General features: G+C 32.0%; 1 protein-coding gene and 1 long non-coding RNA gene across 2 annotated transcripts; one reads left to right on the top strand and one right to left on the bottom strand.

Annotated features, from left to right (window-relative positions):
- Positions 1 to 8,479: 8,479 nt before the first annotated feature.
- On the top strand, positions 8,480 to 15,815 carry LOC145332228 (uncharacterized). Its single transcript, XM_080177181.1, has 7 exons — positions 8,480 to 8,882; positions 10,564 to 10,671; positions 11,147 to 11,230; positions 11,909 to 11,989; positions 13,541 to 13,636; positions 14,432 to 14,511; positions 15,691 to 15,815. Exons 2-7 carry the CDS (start codon positions 10,574 to 10,576, stop codon positions 15,759 to 15,761), a joined length of 510 nt encoding a protein of 169 aa, XP_080033307.1. The 5' UTR covers positions 8,480 to 8,882; positions 10,564 to 10,573; the 3' UTR covers positions 15,762 to 15,815.
- A 1,994-nt stretch (positions 15,816 to 17,809) lies between these two features.
- On the bottom strand, positions 17,810 to 19,108 carry LOC145332887 (uncharacterized). The gene is made up of 2 exons (XR_013884368.1): positions 18,992 to 19,108; positions 17,810 to 18,465 (listed from the first exon to the last, which is right to left on the bottom strand). It is a non-coding gene; the product is annotated as an uncharacterized LOC145332887 (long non-coding RNA).
- Between the last annotated feature and the right edge of the window lie 326 nt (positions 19,109 to 19,434).

Raw genomic sequence — 19,434 nt, 5'->3', positions numbered from 1 at the left:
ACATAATACATTTTTTTGGACTTGATTATAGAGATGCTGCGCTTTTAACCTTGTATTTTGTTGTAATAGAACTCAGTATTCCAAAAATCAGATGAAAAGGATAATTATAACATACAGCAATTTGTTTTCAAAAAAGTTTTTAAGAGGGCGTGCAGACTTTCTGGTAACTAAATCGTACCTAATTTTTATAGAAATCGCCATGCAAAGTTTGAAATGTATAGGACAATCCTGACATGCTTAAATTAACGAAAAAAGCTAACAGTTCCGGACGGACGTACCGACCATAATCATAGAAAAGCTTCGCTTTAAAAAAAGCACATATGCTGAACTTTAATAATCTTTCATTTTGTATGTTTTTACAATTCATAAAAAATATTTTTGAAGAAAAACAAGCAATATGGATTTTTAGGTCAGGTTATATTGGGTAAGGGGAAGTCCCGCAGGGTTTGGACATCGTAGATATAGGTTTATATTTTTACTGCTTATTGTTCAATGAGCACATTGAGAAAAAATTATGAATTTTTTTGGGGGTGGAAAGAGTATTCTTTGGAGGGTCGAGCGTCCCACCTCCAAAGAAAATAGCGTTTACGCAGAGCCCAGTCGGTTTAACAGTTACAGAGATCTAGTTCTAGACAGACAGACGGACATACATCGTTCCACTTTGTAATAAAGAATAAATAATAGAAATGAAATGCTTCTTTCAATCAAAATTGACGAACATATAGAGAATATATTTTATCCTTATACTATAGTAACAGGATGTCTTTCTGTCTGTTTGTACCGAAGGATCTCGCTAACTGCTGAGCCGATCAGGTTCTCCTTTACAGAGTAGCTTGTCATAGGTCCTGGAAAGGTTTATAACTATTTTGGGGGAGGGTACCACCACCCTCCAAAGAGAAATCGCCCCTAGAAAAAAATACCATCTATAAAAATAAAGTTTTGAATGATGCTGTGAGTATTGGTGCAAAAAATATGAAGTAACAAAAAAAATTAGCCAATGAGAGGCCGTTATTGACCAATGGTAAAATTTATAGTGGACTCTCATTGGCTAATTTTTTTTGTTACGTCATATTTTTTGCACCAATACTCACAGCATCGTTTTGAATAGTTATTTCTCGCATCGTATTATAAACGGCTTTCCGCGGAAATAGAATGTATAATTAAAAGATTAAAACTAGTTTTTTTAGCCCCGAGGTGCCGAAGGCACCGGTTAAAAAAATAGTTTTAATCTTTTGATTGTACATTTTTGTATTCGTAGAAAGCTGGATATAATACGATGCTAGACATAGTTTTTTCGTATGGATGAGAACCGGTTCCTATCCACCGGATTCGAATGAATACGAGAAAACTTTTTTTAAAATCTAAAATAAAAAATTGGGTTTTCTAATTCATCTCTCCCCTTCTCAAGTGCCCCCAGAGGCCTCAATGGGGCGTAGCCGCTAGTACTAAATATTTGATGTAAAGTTTAATTTGATTTATAAAAACACTACATCTTAATTTCAAGAAGAGGTAATGAGTGATTTGTGTGTTAAATTTCGGGGATCTAAAGGTATTGACAATGGCGGATAAATTGATGTACATTCCAATGATAATAGACAAAATTACCCCTTCTGTAAGTAAAATTCGTAGTTAAACGTTTGGATACTGAACTAAATGAATCAACAAATCAAAATTCAATCCTTATACTAAAGTAACAGGATGTTTGTCTGTCTGTGTGTCTGTCTGTGTGTCTGTGTGTCTGTACCGAAGGATCTCGCTAACCGCTGAACCGATCGGGTTCTCCTTAACAGGGTAGCTTCTCATAAGTCCCGGGAAGGTTTATAACTATTTTGGGGGAGGGTACCACCACCCTCCCAAGAGAAATGACAAAAAAATAGAAATTTTTTAAAATTTAGGGGAGACTTCAAAGTCAAAAAAGGTGGTATCGTACATAAAAAATTAACTTTAACAAACAAAAACATTTAAAGTGCCACTAGAGGCCTCTAGGGGCGTAGCCGCTAGTATAATAATAAAGTAACAGGATGTCTGTCTGTGTGTTTTTACCGAAGAATCTCGCTAACCGCTGAACCGATCGGTTCTCCTTAACAGAGTAGCTTCTCATATGTCCCGTCCATCATTTTGGGGTAGGTAGGGTACCACCACTCTCCCAAGTGAAATTACAAAAAAAATCGAAAGAAAACAATTTTACGTAGAGACTTGAACGCATCATACAAAATAATTACATATTTGAAATAAAAAAAAACAAATAAAGTGCAACTAGAGGCCTCTAGTGACGTAACAACTAGTATAATAAAAAGATCTATATTGACGATGACTATAAACAACTGTCTGCTATTTTTAGCTTCACTGAAGTTAAATGAATGAAAGCTTATTTTCAACTGTCACTTGGTCAAATATTACGCTACTAAAATTTCCTATACATATAGCATTCAGGGAGGGAGTGGACAAAGTGTTGGATTTATTACACTTGTCCCCAAAGTCTTATAATAACGTTTTCTTATTCATTGGCTTAACAACCTTAGAGAATATTATTAAAGTTTGATTGGTTGGTTCATTTAGTTGAGTGTCCAAACGTTTAAATTGCTTATTGTATTCTACAGAAGGAGTAATTTTTTTATCATTTTATAGGATGTACATCAATTTATCCCTTTAAATCCTGTTTAGTATTGCCAAAAATTAATATAAAATCATGTATAATTCTAAGTAGTGCAGTGGCATGCACAGGGTTTAGCTAGGTGGATGCATGAATAGCACCCCTGAAAATGTGACACCCCCCTTGATTTATAATCGATGGGGGGTGGATACACCATCCTATGTATCAACCCAAGCATTAAAAAAACGTCCAAAAGTGCAAATAATCCTTTTTTCATCCCACTTATTTTTCAAGGGGTGGGGGGGGGGGGGGGGGCTTGTATATACCCCTTTCTGCACGCCACTGATTCTAAGCCCAAAGTTGTAAATTTTAATTGTTTGGTTTTGTGCTTTATAAATGCCAGAAAGTACATAGTAATTGAATAAAAAAATAGTTATTTATCGCATCGTATTATAGGCAGTTTTAAGGAAATAAAAATTAAAAATTATTAGATTTATACCAGTTTTGTTAGGCCCGAGGGTCCGTATAAGTCAAAAGCTGACAAAACTGGTATTAATTCTAAATAATCTTAAATTTTCATATTCGTTGAAAATTGTCTGCAATCATGGCTAATTATAATAAGAACTAACCTAAAAAAGGCATTAATAAAAAGCTTTGCTTCTTTACGAGACATAAAAACTAAAATTTTAAAGCTGATAATAAAGTCAAATTTTAATTAAATTTAACAATAATAAACTCTTGCTGTATTTTATAGCGGAGTGTCTTTTGATTTTCTTTCTTCATGAAACTAATATATTTTTTATAAATATATTTATCACAGACGGCTTGACAACAAAACTTGTTTTGGAAGCGAAGTTTCTCTATAATCCGGTGTATATACGTCAATTTATCTATAATAGTAAAAAACGAGTAAAAATTAAAAGATAGTTTTTGGGATTTTTTTGAGTTAATAGTTATTTATCGCATCGTATTAGAACAGACAGAAAGACTTAAACAGTCAGTAAATCTCTTTTAAAAATACAAACATTGGAAATATATTTTCTCGTATTCATTCGAATCCGGTGGATAGGAACCCGTTCTCATCTATACGAAAAAACTATGTCTAGCATCGTATTAAATCCAGCTTTCTACGAATATAAAAATGTACAATCATAAGATTACAACAAGTTTTTTTAGCCGGTGCCTTCGGCACCTCGGGGCTAAAAAAACTAGTTTACGATGCGAGAAATAACTATTCTCGTATTAATTCGAATTCGGTGGATAGAAACCGGTTCTCATCCATAGGAAAAACTATGTCTAGCATCATATTATATTCAGCTTTCTACGAATATAAAAATGTACATTCATTCTATATCCGCGGAAAGCCGTTTATAATACGATGCGAGAAATAACTATTACGGACTAAAAAACTCATTCCCTCATTAGTTGGCTTTAAAACTTTAAATGAATAATTTTTCAAAAAAGAAAATCTAGAAAGGAAAAGAAATTTAACCACAATCACCCAGTGATCTAAAGAGATAAGACAATGAACGATAGATGTTCATCACCAATGATGATACACAAAATTACCCCTTCTCTAAATTACTATTAGTCGTTGAAATGTTTGGACACCTCCTGTAGAATACAATAAGCAATTTAAACGTTTGGACACTCAACTAAATGAACCAACCAATTGAAATGTAATAAATGTTCTAAATGTTGTTAAGCCAACGAATGAGAAAACGTAAGTATAAAACTTTGGTGACTAGTGTATTAAACAACATCCCAATGTCCCCTCTCTCCCTGACTATACCCACATTCTGGACTGGAAAGAATGTTACATGTTAATGATCATAGAGAAAATAATAAATAGAAAACAAGGATGACAACATCCATAAGTAGCGAAGCACAAGAAATATTTATAAGAATTTAAAGACTAGTTATCAAAAACATGTATATTAGGGAAAAAAATCACAAAACCTTTTCAACATTTGTTTTTAATTTCTTAATATTTATATTTCAGTACTATGACTAACAGACTGACGGTCAAAGTAAATTACATACTGGATGCTCAAAATAACGGGAAATTTAATTTGATATTTTTAACTACAAAAAATCGGACCATAAACACCAAAGTTATGGAGAAAAATGTGAAAAATACAAAAATAGCCTAAAACCTGCTTAAAGGCAGTCTGACCGTCATAGCTGTTTTCTTGAAACGACAAGAAATTTAATTTTGATACTATAACTGAAAAAATTTTGGAAATCGGACCATAAACACCAAAGATATGGAGAAAAATGTGAAAATACAAAAATAGGCTAAAACCTGCTAAAAAGAGGTCCAATCGCCATTGATGTTTTATAGTTAGTTGTGCTCCTTTATAATGGGAATGTTGTCAAAAAATTTTAGCGGAGAAAATCACGTTTCCCCCAAACTAAGACATACGGACAGACGGACATACGGACAGACGGACATTTCAAATTATAGAGTAGCTTCGCTACTAAAAAGTTCATTTTAGTATGTTAATAATAATTTATATCTAAAGCTTGATCTTTTGTCTGATGGTATCAATGTACATGCCAATTATGACAACTTATCTACTGAACTATAGTCTATTTTTTTCTATTTTTAGCATAAAAAATATAAAAACTGTAATATATTTTCCAGTATGAAAATCATGTATGTATATTATCGTATTACAGACAATTTTCTATAAATATCAAAATAAAAATCATATTATTATATCCAGTTAATAAAAAAACTGGTTTTAATCTTACAATTTTATCATTTAAATGTCCACGGAAAGCTGTCTATAACACGATGTGATAAAGAACTAATAATATTTACCATTTGAATTTAAGAAATTCATATACTGGTCAAAACAAAGAAGCTCCATAAAATGTCTCAAATAATCAGCCATGTGACGTCATAAAAATTATACATTAGAGGAGAAGTGGGAGAGAAAACTCTTTAAGAGATGGATAAACCCTCATTTTTATAACGTCACATGGCTGATTTTTTAAGACTTTTTACAAGCTTTAAAACACATAAACACTAACAGTCATAATAATACGCACACACGAATGCGCAAAATATTTTCTATTTTGTACAATCATATATTTTGCAACCGTGCATTGTAGTTTGCATTTAAGTTAGAAAGTATTCATTTACAGAGAAAGAGAGAGAATAAAACATTCAAATTTTTATTTAAAATAAGGATGACAACATACATCAGAGTGAAGCTCTGAAACAGAAGGACAAATGAACATTAACTCTTGTAGAGTGTCAGAACTGAATAAGCATAATAAAAGTAAGTTTGTTGCAAAACTGCTTGACTACAGGATACTGTTGAAGGATATACCTATACTTTTAGGACATGATTATAGAGATACTTCGCTTATAACATTAGACCTTGTTGTGATAGGAATCAGTATTCCAAAAATCAGATGAAAAGTATTATTTTTTTCTTTTTCTCTTTAAACCTAAATTGAAAATGGGGATCGCCTTCCCTCCTCCATCCAAAGTTGCCCCTTGAGGCCTCTAGGGAACAAAAGCCGTTAGTAGCAGTAAACTCCAGATAATTGAACGGAAAAGAAAAAAAATATTTTAGTACTAAAAAGTGAAAGTTTGATTGATCTCATAATTCTCTTATCCCTCAGGGATGGAGGGGACATTGCGCTGTTTTTTACACTAGTCCCAAAAGTTTAATAATAACATTTTCTTGGCTTAACAACTTTGGGGACTTCTTTTATTGGTTGGTTTATAAAGTTGAGTGTTCAAACGTTTCAACCACTAATTTTAATAGACAGAAAGGGTAATTTTGTTTTTCATCATTGGAGATGTACATCAATTTATCGGCTATTGTCTTATCCCTTCAGATCCCTGCTATCTACCTTGTCGCGCCATGACGCAGCGAGAAATTTTTGTACTCAATGTAACGTATGCTTTAAAATTTTCCAGGAATCCAAAGAGATAAGACAATGGCAGATAAATTGATGTACAATGTACATCCTAATGATAGTAAACAAAAGTATCTCTTTTTTAGATTAAAATTTGTAGTTGAAACGCTTAAACACTCATAATTAACCAGTCACAAAATTTACTATAGTCCCCAAAGTTGTTAAGCCAACGAATAAGAAAATGTTATTAAAAAACTGTGGGGACTAGTGCAATATACAGCCCATTGTCCCCCCTCTCTCTGGTAAAAATTGCACTAGCGGTATAGAAAGTAGTGGTAGAGTAGGGTGAGAAAATTTCGTGTTCCAAGCTATATACATTTACACAAATCACTTTAGAAAGTTGAAAGCAGCCATCCTTTTTTTGATTAACACAAAGTGGTTAGTTATGTTTGGGATTCGTTAAGATTTCTTTAAAAGATTTATTTAATTCCTTGAATGGTTGATGAAAACTATGCTAAGGGCGTTTAGAGTTACTATAGAATGATTTAAAGTGATTTTTGAAAATGTTTAAGTCAGAAAAGCTATCAACACCTATTAAATTTCTGTTTTAAGGGCGTCCGGCGTACTGAAATTTCTTATTACTAATAGTTAAGTGATACTTTAGAATTAATATAGAATTATGGTAATATAAAAAGTGATTTTTGCTAAAGTTTAATGTAATCATTGTTTACTAAATTTGTGACACTTTTTTATACATAAACTTATAATTCTAAATATTTACTTATATGCTTGGTTTATTGCATCAATATCCATGACAGATTTATATAGGAAATTAAAGTCCATGGGGGTGAGATCGAGTTCTTGAGGATTACAGACAAACTGACGTACTAAATGAGGTATAAAGAAGATACTTATTAATCTTGAACATCTATGTAAAGCATCTGTGAAAATAGATGTTTTCCAACATAAATTAAATAATTGCCAACATGCTGGCAGACGTACTAAGTAAATTATATATTGCATGTTATTGTTTATTAGTCATGGCAATATTCACAAAACTTTAAGGCCATCTATCTTGAAAAGCAGCTGAGAAAATTGCATTCCCCTCACCCCCAGACAGACATTTATAATAATAATTGCAACTAAAATATTTCCTTAATAACTAGAACTCACCCCCCCCCCCTTCTAGTATGTTTAGAAGTAAAGTTTGATTTACCATTAAATATCTAAAGACTTTTTCAACATAGGGCTAAGAAATCCTCTTGAAACTTTGCACGCTTTTTTGAATGTGCAAAATTTTTCTTAATTTCTCTTAATTTTCTCTTAATTTCACAGCCAGCTTATACCTTTAAGAACGCAAATATTCGCACACGTTTGCAACTAATATTCTTGTGCCAACTTAACCAAGTGATATGCAAATTCTTCATGATTTTGCACAATTGAGAATGAAGAAGACTAAATGCCAATAATCAAATTATTAATCGGCCTGAAGGAGAGAAAGTATTTAATTGACATAAAAAAATTTAGAAAGCGTAGCAACTCTATAACCATTACCAGAAATTAGCCAATGTGAGGCCAGTATACACTGTAATTGACCAATTATAAAATCTATAGTGGCCTCTCATTCGCAAATTTTTTTACGTCATAATCAGAGTCAGACACTTTTACTAGGTTCTTTTTTACTTTCTTTAAGAACATTTTCTTATGTTATATGATTATTGTACCCATCTGTACAAATTTAATTGCGGAGTCAAGTCCTAAAATGTCCTCGAAACAGTATCCTGTATTTAAACAGTTTTCCAACAAATTTACTTAAAATTTTGTTCATACTTAATACTTATATACAACATTATATGTTATGCTAATTCAGGAATCATTTTTGATACTCTACAAGTGTTAATGTTTGTTTGTCCTACCATTCCAGAGCTTCGCTTTTGTGGATGTTTTTATCCTTATAAACTCGCTATTTAGGCAAATAAAATAAGAAAAAAAACTTATTTCAGAATATAATGTATAAGAAAATTACTTCGAAGAATGTTGTCTTAATTTTTGTTATGTGTTTTATATTTTCTAGTTATGTTATATTTTTACCTGGCACTAGTGACCAAAACATTAACCAGGGAGGGAGGAGACATTGGGCTGTTTATTACACTAGTCCCCAAAGTTTTATATTAACGTTTTTTTTCGTTGGCCTAATAACTTTTGATTGTTTGGTTCATTAAGCTGAGTGTCAAAACGCTTTAACCACTAATTGTAACCTACATTTGTTGTAATTTTATGTATCATCATTGGGGATGTGCATCAATTTATCGGCCATTGTCTTATCCCTTTAGATCCCTGACAAGAACGCATGTCTTCAGGAATACTTGCAAAAATCTCTAGATCATTTAAACCCACCAAAAGAATATAGGTAATTTATTTATTAAAAGAAGGTGTATCAACTTTTTTTTTATAGCTAGCCGGTTCTTTTAGTAAGTAGTAGATGTAAAATTTTTCATAGAATTCAGATATGCAATCGTTTTTTTTGTAGACCTCTTATTTTTTAAGTAATTTAAGTTTTTTAAAAAAATAATTAAGTCGGTTTTAAGGTACTAAAACGCAACAAAATAAAAGAAGAAAATGGCCAGTAAGAACAAAAATAGTAAGATCTTTAATTTTACACCTTACTTTTAAAATTCTGTTGAGTAATTATTGAAAAAATCTATTTTTTTAACCTCGGTTTAATAAAAACTTTAGACCTAAATATTTTCTCAAACAGACATAAAAAACATGGGTTCATATATACCTTTAGAATCAGAAAAATATTACGAATCCATTGTAAGCAAAATTGAAAAAAAGTAAAAAAATAAACAAATGGCCAATTATATTTTTTGTTCAGGCAACACTATCGTCTTCCCTTTTTTACCCCCTCTTTACCCCCTTTCCATTTTTCTACTCAATTCAAGAATTAAGACGTTGCCTGTACAATATAATATGATATTTTCATATAATTCCTTTTATTGTAGTTTATATACTATATTGTAAACTTTTTTTTTCAATTTTGCTTACAATGGATTCGTAATATTTTTCTGATTCTAAAGGTATATATGAACCCATATTTTTTTACCAGTGAAATAATAAAATTAAGTTCAAAGTTTTTATTCTCGTGGGTTTAAAAAAATAGATTTTTTCAATAATTACCTGACAGAATTGAAAAAGTAAGGTGTCAAATTAAAGATCTTACTATTTTTGTTCATAATGACCATTTTCTTTCTTTTTTTTGTTGCATTTTAGTACCTTAAAATCGACTTAATTTTTTTTTTTTTAAACTTAAATTACTTAAAAAATAAGAGGTCTACAAAAAAACCGATTGCATATCTGAATTCTATGAAAACTTTTACATCTACTACTTACTAAAAGAACCGGCTAGATATAAAAAAAATAGTTGATACACCTTCTTTAAGCTTTTCTATAATAAGGGTTAGTTCGTCCGTACATCCTAGAGGGATAGCTCTTATAGAATAGTTTGTCATATTAATTTCAAACTTTGCATGATAATTCCAATAACTCTCATATTTTACTGTTTAATAAACTAGCGGCTACGACCCTAGAAGCCTCTAGGGGCACTTAAGATAGGAGAGGGAATAGTTGACCTCATCCCATTTTAAATTTGAGTTTCAAAAGATTAAAAAAGATATTTTTTTTTGGGGGGGGGGGGTTGAGGACACCCTCTCTAAAAATATTTTAAAACCTTCCCAGGTCCTATAAAAAGCTTCACTGTATAGGAGAACCATATAGGTTCATTGGTTAGCGAAATCCTTCGCTACAGACAAAAAAGCGTGCTACATTATATAATAGGATATATTAAAACTCCATTATTAATTAGGAAGGTTCTTTTTTAAATTGTAATATTTAAAACAGTTTTTTTTGGACCTAGGGGACCGAAGCCCAGGGCTAACACAACTGGTATTATGATTTTTTATTTTGATATTTGTAGAAAGTTGTCTATAATACTATGAAATACATGACTTTTCAGTATGGCTGAGAACAGGTTCTAATCCAGCAGATATTGATCGGTTTTGAAGCCATGCTGTAAAACTTTTTTTATTCAGTTTACCCGAAATGGACTTGCTGTCAATCAAATTATTTTGTTCAACTCTGCATAATGAAATGTCAGTTCTGGAATGGGGGTGTGGAGGTTCTACGCTGTTTTTTTCAAGGTTTAACTCATTTTTAGTGGCAAAGATACTCTATATTGTCTGACCTGTCCAAACGGTTAGGTAAAGGAAGGAGGAAACATGCTTTTCTTGGCTTCTTTTCAATAGTCAATATTATTTGTAGTTCAATTAGTAAAATGTCAAAAATGTATTCGATGCAAGTTTTAAAATATTTTTTTAAAAGTAAAGTAAAAGAATAGAGGGGGAATATAAACACAGGCTAGTCCCTACAAAAGAAGAGAAATCAAATTGCTAGCAGACAAAAGCGGTGCTCGCCACTTGGGCCAGACCCATGTCTGGATTATAAATCTATACTTGATTTATTACTGTAAACATAATAAATTATATGTATAACTAAAAAATTACCTGGATCCCTACGTTTGGGACCTTTTTCGTCTGCTAGCAAGTTGCTTTCAGCTGTTTTGTACCAACTTGGCTGTGTTATAACCGATGCTATTGGTTGATTTTCAATTGAAAGGTTTGTGAAGAAATGGGTATGCGTAGAACACAATGATGAGTGGGCAGCTTTTCTTAAAAAAGAAATTGACAGCAGAGCCGAAAGGTAATTTACAAAAATAATTAAATAAGGATGAAAACATACATAAGTAGTGAAGCACAAAATCTATTGTGACAAACAGACAAAATGAGTTACAGAGCAGATTATCTGTTATCATAACAAAGAAAAGAAAGAGAGGTAAAATGCAAAAACTTAAAAGAACAAATCTTAAAAAAAGGATATTGTTTGATAAAATAAAACAAAAGTATTAAAATGATTCAATTTACAAAAGATAAATAATTTCTATAAATATAACTGCAAACAAATATTCCAGAATTATTTCTTTCTTTTTTGTTTTTGATTAATAATTATGATTTTAAAAAATTAAAGTAAAATTTTTCTGTCTGTTTGTTTATTGTTAATCTTTTTATTATTGCGCTAGTTTGTTTAAGAATGCCCTGTGATGTTGCGTGATTTCTCGTGACGTCATTCATATTTTGGTACCCAAAGTCGGTTATAAACTGCTAAATTCTTGCACATTCCCTTTAAGCCAGTACCCAAAGTCTTAAGACTCCTAAAATATGAATATTCGATCAATTGTCCCCTCCCTTCCTCCCTGCAATTCTGGGACACAGGGGCTTAAAATGGTTCAGAACCGGTACTAATCCAGCGGATATTAATTGGTTTAGATTAAGAAGATACATGTATGTTTTTTTTAATATATTTAAAATATCAATTTTTCAGACATAATATACATGTGAATTTAATAGAAAATAATGAAGATTACGATATTTTTACATCTGATGGAACTTATCAAAATTTTAGGTAAAGTAATTTTTTTATTATTTTATAGAAATTGGTAAATGGATATAGAATACGTGGATATTGTGATAGATACTCTGATAAAATGTTTCTCTCAGCTGGCTATTTTTTTATACCATAATGTCACCCCCATTCCCGCTTAACTTAATATCCCTTCTATGACTTTACCCCATCCCATCCCCTAACTATTGACGAATATCTGAGGACGAAAAATTCCTTGTTACAATATCCACATATCCATTAATCTATGATTAATAGTAATTGGTGTAAATGAAAGCCGATGGTTATTAGATTTTTAGTAACACATAACAGAGTGTTTGATAGTGAATTTTTGATCTTAGGTGATTCAAGGCCAAAGGGGACTATTCACGAACAAGAGCAAGTGATTCTAAGCACCTTCCAGCATTGATCCATAGCATTTTTTTAGTGAATATACTAGTTTTATGTGTAATATTTGGTTTATCGACCAAAAAGTTAGGTTTCACCATATTATTATATGGAAAAAACTTTGAAATGTTAGGCATCTTTTAGTGCAATATCATCAAATGTTTTGATGAGTTCAAACTGTTGTTTAAAAGCTCTGACACAACAGTATATTATTTTGATTAAAAATGTATATTTAGAAAAGGGTTGGTAGCTTGTAATATTTTAAACAGTTTAATTAATGTACTTTTACCATTTACAGCATTTGATGCTTTTATTTTATTTCGTCCTTTGAACTCAACAAAGCATTTGATGATATTGCATCAAAAAATGCTTTACATTTCAAAGTTTTTGCATATAAAACCATGGTGAAGCATAACTTTTTAGCCGATAAACCAAATATTAAACATAAACCTAGTATATACAATAAGAAAATACTATGGATCAATGCTGGCAGGTGCTTAGTCCCCTTTCGCTTCCTTCACCATTTTGACAACCTTTGTTTAAAGGTCCTTTTTTACTGAAAATTTTAAACAGCTGTAATTTTTTTTTATTTTCGAAGCTAGGAGAACAATTTTTTCAATGGTTGTCTTTGTGTAAATTTTATATTAGAAATCTCAAAACATGAATTTCGGCGGTGGCAGCTGTGCTTGGCAGCCGCCAGCTGACACATCTGTTTTGTCGGAGGGAAAACTGTGGCGGATTTTAAAAAATTTAATATGTCATGTTGACAATAGACATGTAAGAAAAGCTTAAGTTTAAAATTTGAAGTCTTTAAGTCAAAAATTGCAGTCACAGGAGCCTTTTAATGAACCTGGAGGATCAGGACCGGCAGGATCATACCTGGTACCTGAAATTTACTTGAACACCTGTATTTCATATAAGGATGTACTAATAATTTTGGTAACAAAAATTGCTCTGTTTAAGTCAAAACTATATTTTTGTTCCTTAACTGGATTACTTTGCCACGTTTGCTGGCATCCTGTGCCCGCCATGATGGAATGGAGATATTAGAAAAATTCCAACTCTCTGTTATGTGTCTTACCATATTTAAAAACTCACTCAGTTATAGCCCTCTATCTTTCACACACACACAAAAAAAACGGATTGGATAGACATTTTATATTTTAGGGATTATATTGAATTTCCTGCTGGACTGAATGAGAAATTTGATCTTATTCTTGTGGATGGCAGAGCCAGGGTAGCAGCTGCAAAGTCAATTATCAGGTGCAGTATTTTCCGCTTTGGCTTTACAACCGGTTCTCAGCCATACTGAAAAATTATGTATTGTATCCAGTTTTATACAAATATGAAAATGTACAATCATAAGGCCAAAAACAGTTTTGTTAGCCTCTTGGCATCTCGGTTCTAACAAAACATGTTTTAATCTTTTAATTGTACATTTTTATATCCGCGGAAAGCTGTTTATAATACGATGCGATAAATAACTATTCCATCCCTTAACCCTATTCCGCGGGGTGTACAAATAATTATTATTCTGGGGAGGTGGGGCATTAAACGGTGGGGCATATCTTATAGCATAGCTACACAATGGTTAGGTTCTGTACGTCCATAGTTTGTCTGTAAAATAGGGAATTTGACAAAAATTAGATTTTGTCATAGGCTATTAGAGATAGGGGCCTGAATATATATAGTAGATTCTTATAACTACGGCATATTATATATATCTAGTGATATTGGCATTCATAACTGTTTTTTTTTAGCCGCTTTTATAGTTTTCTGCTTTTTCTAGGCTTGCATCAACGTTAGCCCCTTAATTTAATAAAGATAATTCACAAGATTATATTAATATGAAACTACAACCTGTAAACCAATATGGCTTAATATCAGCTAGATTAGAAACGGTTCTCAGCCATACTGAAAAATTATGTAAAGCTTTGTATTACATATCAATTTACACGAATATTAAAATACTAAACTGGTTTTAATCTTATTATTTTTTATTTCAATATCTGCGGAAAGCTGTCTATAATACGATGCCATAAATTTTTGTATTTGTAGTAACAAATTACTGCATAAGTCTGGAGTTGTACTTGTCCACGACTGGACTAGAGAAGAATATAAAACTTTATTAAAACAAGGTATTATTATTCAGGGATCTAAAGGGATAAGACAATGGCCGATAAATTTATGTACAACCTCAATTATGGTACACTTAATTACCCCTTCTGTTGATTACAATTAGTGGTTGAAACGTTTGAAAACTCAATTAATTAACAAACCAATCAAAATTCACTAAAGTCCCCAAAGTTGTTAAGCCAACTAATAAAGAAACATTGGGGACTAGTGTAATAGCAGCCCATTGTCCCCTCTTTCTCTGGTATCATTAGTCTATACAATTATAAAAATCAGCTGGGGTCTATAACCTCACTCAAATATGCCAATCCTTTTGTTTAAAGCGAAGCTTTTCTATAATTAGGTTCAGTCCGTCCGTCCCTACGTCCGTCCGTCACGGATAGCTTTTTTCGTTAATTTAGACATGTTAGAAATGTCCTATCGATTTCAAATTTTGCATGGTGATTCCTTTAGTAGTTTAGTAGTTAGGTACGATTTAGAAAGCGTAGCAACTCTATAATCATTACCAAAATGTCCGTACGTCCATTTTAAACATGTTGATTTTTTTACTTTTTAAAATAGCTTTTTTCGTTAATTTAGACATGTTAGAATTGTCCTATCGATTTCAAATTTTGCATGGTGATTCCTTTAGTAGTTTAGTAGTTAGGTACGATTTAGAAAGCGTAGCAACTCTATAATCATTACCAGAATGTCCGTACGTCCATTTTAAACATGTTGATTTTTTTACATTTTTAACAACAAATTTGTATGTGACCTAATTATCCGATTGGTCTGATTTTTGGTATACTAATTCCTGGGACAACAAAGTACAATATTATAAGCGAAGCAACTCTATAATCAAGTCCTAAAAATGTAAGTATGTCCATAATCATTATCCTGTATCAAGCAGTTTTTCAACAAATTTACTTACAATTTTGCTTTGACTTTTATACATTCGCATTCTGATTATTCAGTTCTGACATTATACAAGTGTTAATGTCCGTTTTTCCTACCGTTTCAGAGCTTCGCTTTTATGGATGTTGTCATCCTTGTTCCTAAAAGTTTTCAGAGAATCTAAACTGGTTAAATTTGAGGCTTACACTTTTTAAACAATTTCACTAATATAAAACATGAAAATTGTCATATTCATTAAAATAAATCTATATCTTAAAAAAATAAGAAAAAAATACTTTTTATTTATTTAGGTTTTGAAATTTTGCAAGAGGACAGAAACCATAAAGATGCTGCATTAGTAATTCTGAAACCTAGCAATTAGGTCTAGAAGTTTTTTTTTTAATACAACGAATGAAATAATAATTATATCATAAAAAATACATATTTGTTTTATTTCAATTTTTTTGTAGCGAAGCTACTCTATAATTTAAAATGTCCGTCCTTAAGAGACACGAATTGGGGTACACGTGATTTTCTCGGCTCCTATAAAAGATAGAGGGCTGAAACTTTTTGACAACTTTCTCATCATTAAGGAGCACAATTAACTATTTCACATCCATAGGGGTCGGACTGCTTTTTAGCAGGTTTTTGGCTATCATTATATTATTTGGCATTTTTATTTAAAAATATCAAAATGAAATTTTCCGTCGTTTTAAGAAAACATTGTTTTTTTGGTCAGATTTTCAATTTTTTGGTGATGACAGTTTCAAGATAATTTTTCCCATTGTTCTGAGCATCCACCATGTAATTTACTTTCACCGTCGGTCAGTCAGTCAACATACAAAATTAAATAAGGTTTTGAGTTTAATTTGTCCAAAAAATCTATTCTTAATCCTAACAAATACTATTTAAATCTAAAGGGTGTGCAAAATGCGGACCTTTTTAAAAATAAAATTGCGCGGCTTGTGTTAAAAAAGCATCACACAAACTGTTAGAACGTATAGTTAGGGAGCTACTTGGTAAAATGTCACAACTGACGTAAAATTTGACTTGCGAGTATATAACTAAATATTAGAGAATAGGGTGTGCAAATTTCAAATTGTGCGGGTCGAGTTTATTGTAGTAAATGTTACGTATACCGTTAGAACCGCTATAACTTTAATTTTTGGAAATATAAGAACGGTTCCTGTGCTACAAATAATCTAGGAGCTAGGTGGTAAAATGTCCTAAACTTTACTCAAAAGTGAAGTTTTAAGTCAACTGGGACATTTTACCACATTGCTCCCTAACTATACATATTTTACATATTCCCATCCACGATTTTTGTGCTTCGCTACTTATAGATGTTGTCATCCTTGTTGTATATTGTATCTACTAAATCAGTAGCGTCGTGACAAAGGGGTTGTCTTAGTCCGCTTACCATTCTGTAGACACCCCTTTTTAGGCTTACCTCCCTACACTTCCCTTAACAAAGGTCTCTACACCCTTCTAACAGCCAAATTAGGTGTTAAAAAGTCCACTCAAAGTTATAGAGTAAGTAATAAAATATGTGTGCTTCGCGCACCAATAGATCAACTAATTACAAAATTTTAATGTTTATCATTGTTTTTAAAAGCGAAGATTTTCTATAATTAGGGTCGGTCCGTCCGTCCGTCCGTCCAAGATAGTTAGCTTTTTTTCGTTAATTGTCCTATCGATTTCAAACTTTGCATGGTGATTCCTGTAGTAGTTAGGTACGATTTAGAAAGCGTAGCAACTCTATAATCATTACTAGAATATCCATTGTCCGTACGTCCAGTTTAGACATGTTGATTTATCTACTTTTTTAACAACAACTTTTTATGTGATCTAATTATCCGTTTGATCTGATTTTTGGAATATTAATTTCTAGAACAACAAAGTACAATATTATAAGCAAATCAACTCTATAATCAAGTCCTAAAAATGTAAGTATGTCCATAAACATTATCCTGTATCAAGCAGTTTTTCAACAAATTTACTTACAATTTTGCTTCGTCTCTTATACTTTAATATTCTGATTATTCAGTTCTAACATTATACAAGTGTTAATGTCCGTTTGTCTTACCGTTTCAGTGCTTTGCTTTTATGGATGTTGTCATCCTTGTTTTGATGTCTATATAAACACTACGGCGAATTCTTTGATTTAGAGGCGTGTTGAAGGGTGGTGCATCCACCCCCCTGGTATAAGTAAGGGACGAGGAAACAATCTCCATACAATCCCATACAAACCTTTGTAAGCACCTGCATCTATTCATATAGCTTTCTCTTCTGATATGACTAAGAGTGGAAGGATTAACACTAACATTCTTACACTAATACACATATTTTAAGCGAGGTCTATTGTCTAAATTTGACAGACGGACATTCCATTAGCTTTTCTATCAATAAAAAATTATATCAACAGGATTAGGTATATTAGACTGACAATTTAATAAAGAATATTTAACAAATACATTTTAGTATTAAAACATTTAGACAAATAGGAATTTTTATCACAGTATAATTCTAGTTTTATATCAACTAAATACATAGCATATCAGTTCATTTTTTCATCGTATTATAGACTGCGGATTTTAAATTGAAAAATCTTAAGATTTAAATCAGTTAGCCTTGAGAGGCCAAAGGACGGGACTAACAAAACTGGTCCATTTTTTCAAAAATTGAACTATTTAAACCTTCAAACATAAAAAATAGACGTGGCAAAAAAAATTATTGAGTTGATTTTGGGTCGGAGCCAGAGCCGCACTAAAATCAAACGGCTCCGCAACGCGGGCGAGATGCCATATAGTATGATTGTTTATTTCTATTTTCGTCGAAAACTGAATAGAATATGCTATACACAATTTTTCAGTATGTCTCAGAATCGGTTCTTAATCGGTTTCGAAACTATACGGGAAAAATTTTTCTTAGTCTTAATTCGGTATGAGCTGGTTGAGGCTGTGGTTCGAGGCCCGTTGTTGATAGCGCTGACACAAATGTGTTGAAAACTTGTCCTCTGACTTGTAGTGCATGTTCTCTAGCTGCTCAATATCACAGGGCACTCGTAACATGTTGCTACCACGATTCTACACATTTTTAGGTTTTATACAATACAGCTTTTTATAGTGAATAATAACAGTATTTTATATGAATAAGAAAACAGGGGTATAAAACTTTGGGTACTAGTGTAATTTACGGTACATTTGCCTCTCCCTCTCAAAAAATGTGACAGAGCAGGGACGTTGGGCTTTAAACTATGCTAGTACCCAGACAGGTATAGTACCCAGAGAGATATTTTCACTAGATCTTGGTTGGATGGTTCAAATTAGCAGAGCACAATCCAACTTTTAACCAATTTTTAATCTACAGAAGGGGTAAATTTGTAAATAATTGGGATTGAACAATGTAGATAATCAATTTATTTATCAACAACCTATATAAAAATTATACCAAATTTCATATTGATCAGATGATTCTTTCACCTTCGACTATTATAGTTTTAAAAATAGATACTAAATTTTAGATATATTGCGTATGCCCACCAAATAAACAAGATTCATATTAATCAGATGATTATTTCATCCCCCTGACAGTTGCGTATTGTACAAAAACCTGATGTAGATAGTTGGAGATACTGTTGAGACTGCACTCTGCCACTGGGCTACAGCTGCTCCGCCTGGCGGTCATGTTGGGCGTGGACACGTACAACAAACTTGTGCCCAGGGATGTAGATCTAGGGGGGGAATAAGAAAATCTTAATTTTTAATATTTATCCGATGGATCAGGACTGGTTCTCAGCCTTAGTAAAATATCATGTATAGCATCGAATTACAGACAATTTTACCTAAATACTAAAATAAAAATCAATACCAGCTTTAAGTCGGTTCCACGACAAACGCAGGAGTCCCAAACGTCGGAGTGGACAAACGAAGGAGTGTTAAAATATTAATTCAAATAAGTATTTCTATACAGGTTAGGTTAGGTTAAGATATTAATACACAAATAAGCCGCCCGCAGGGGTTAGGCATTTAAAAAACCTAAAACATAGTTTAAAA

This window comes from Acartia tonsa, chromosome 11 (genome assembly GCF_053477335.1).
Source record: "Acartia tonsa isolate MP-2025a chromosome 11, ASM5347733v1, whole genome shotgun sequence".
In the NCBI taxonomy this organism is placed as follows: domain Eukaryota; kingdom Metazoa; phylum Arthropoda; class Copepoda; order Calanoida; family Acartiidae; genus Acartia; species Acartia tonsa.
Note: the sequence above shows the minus strand (reverse complement) of the source record. Positions and strands in the feature narration are given on the sequence as shown.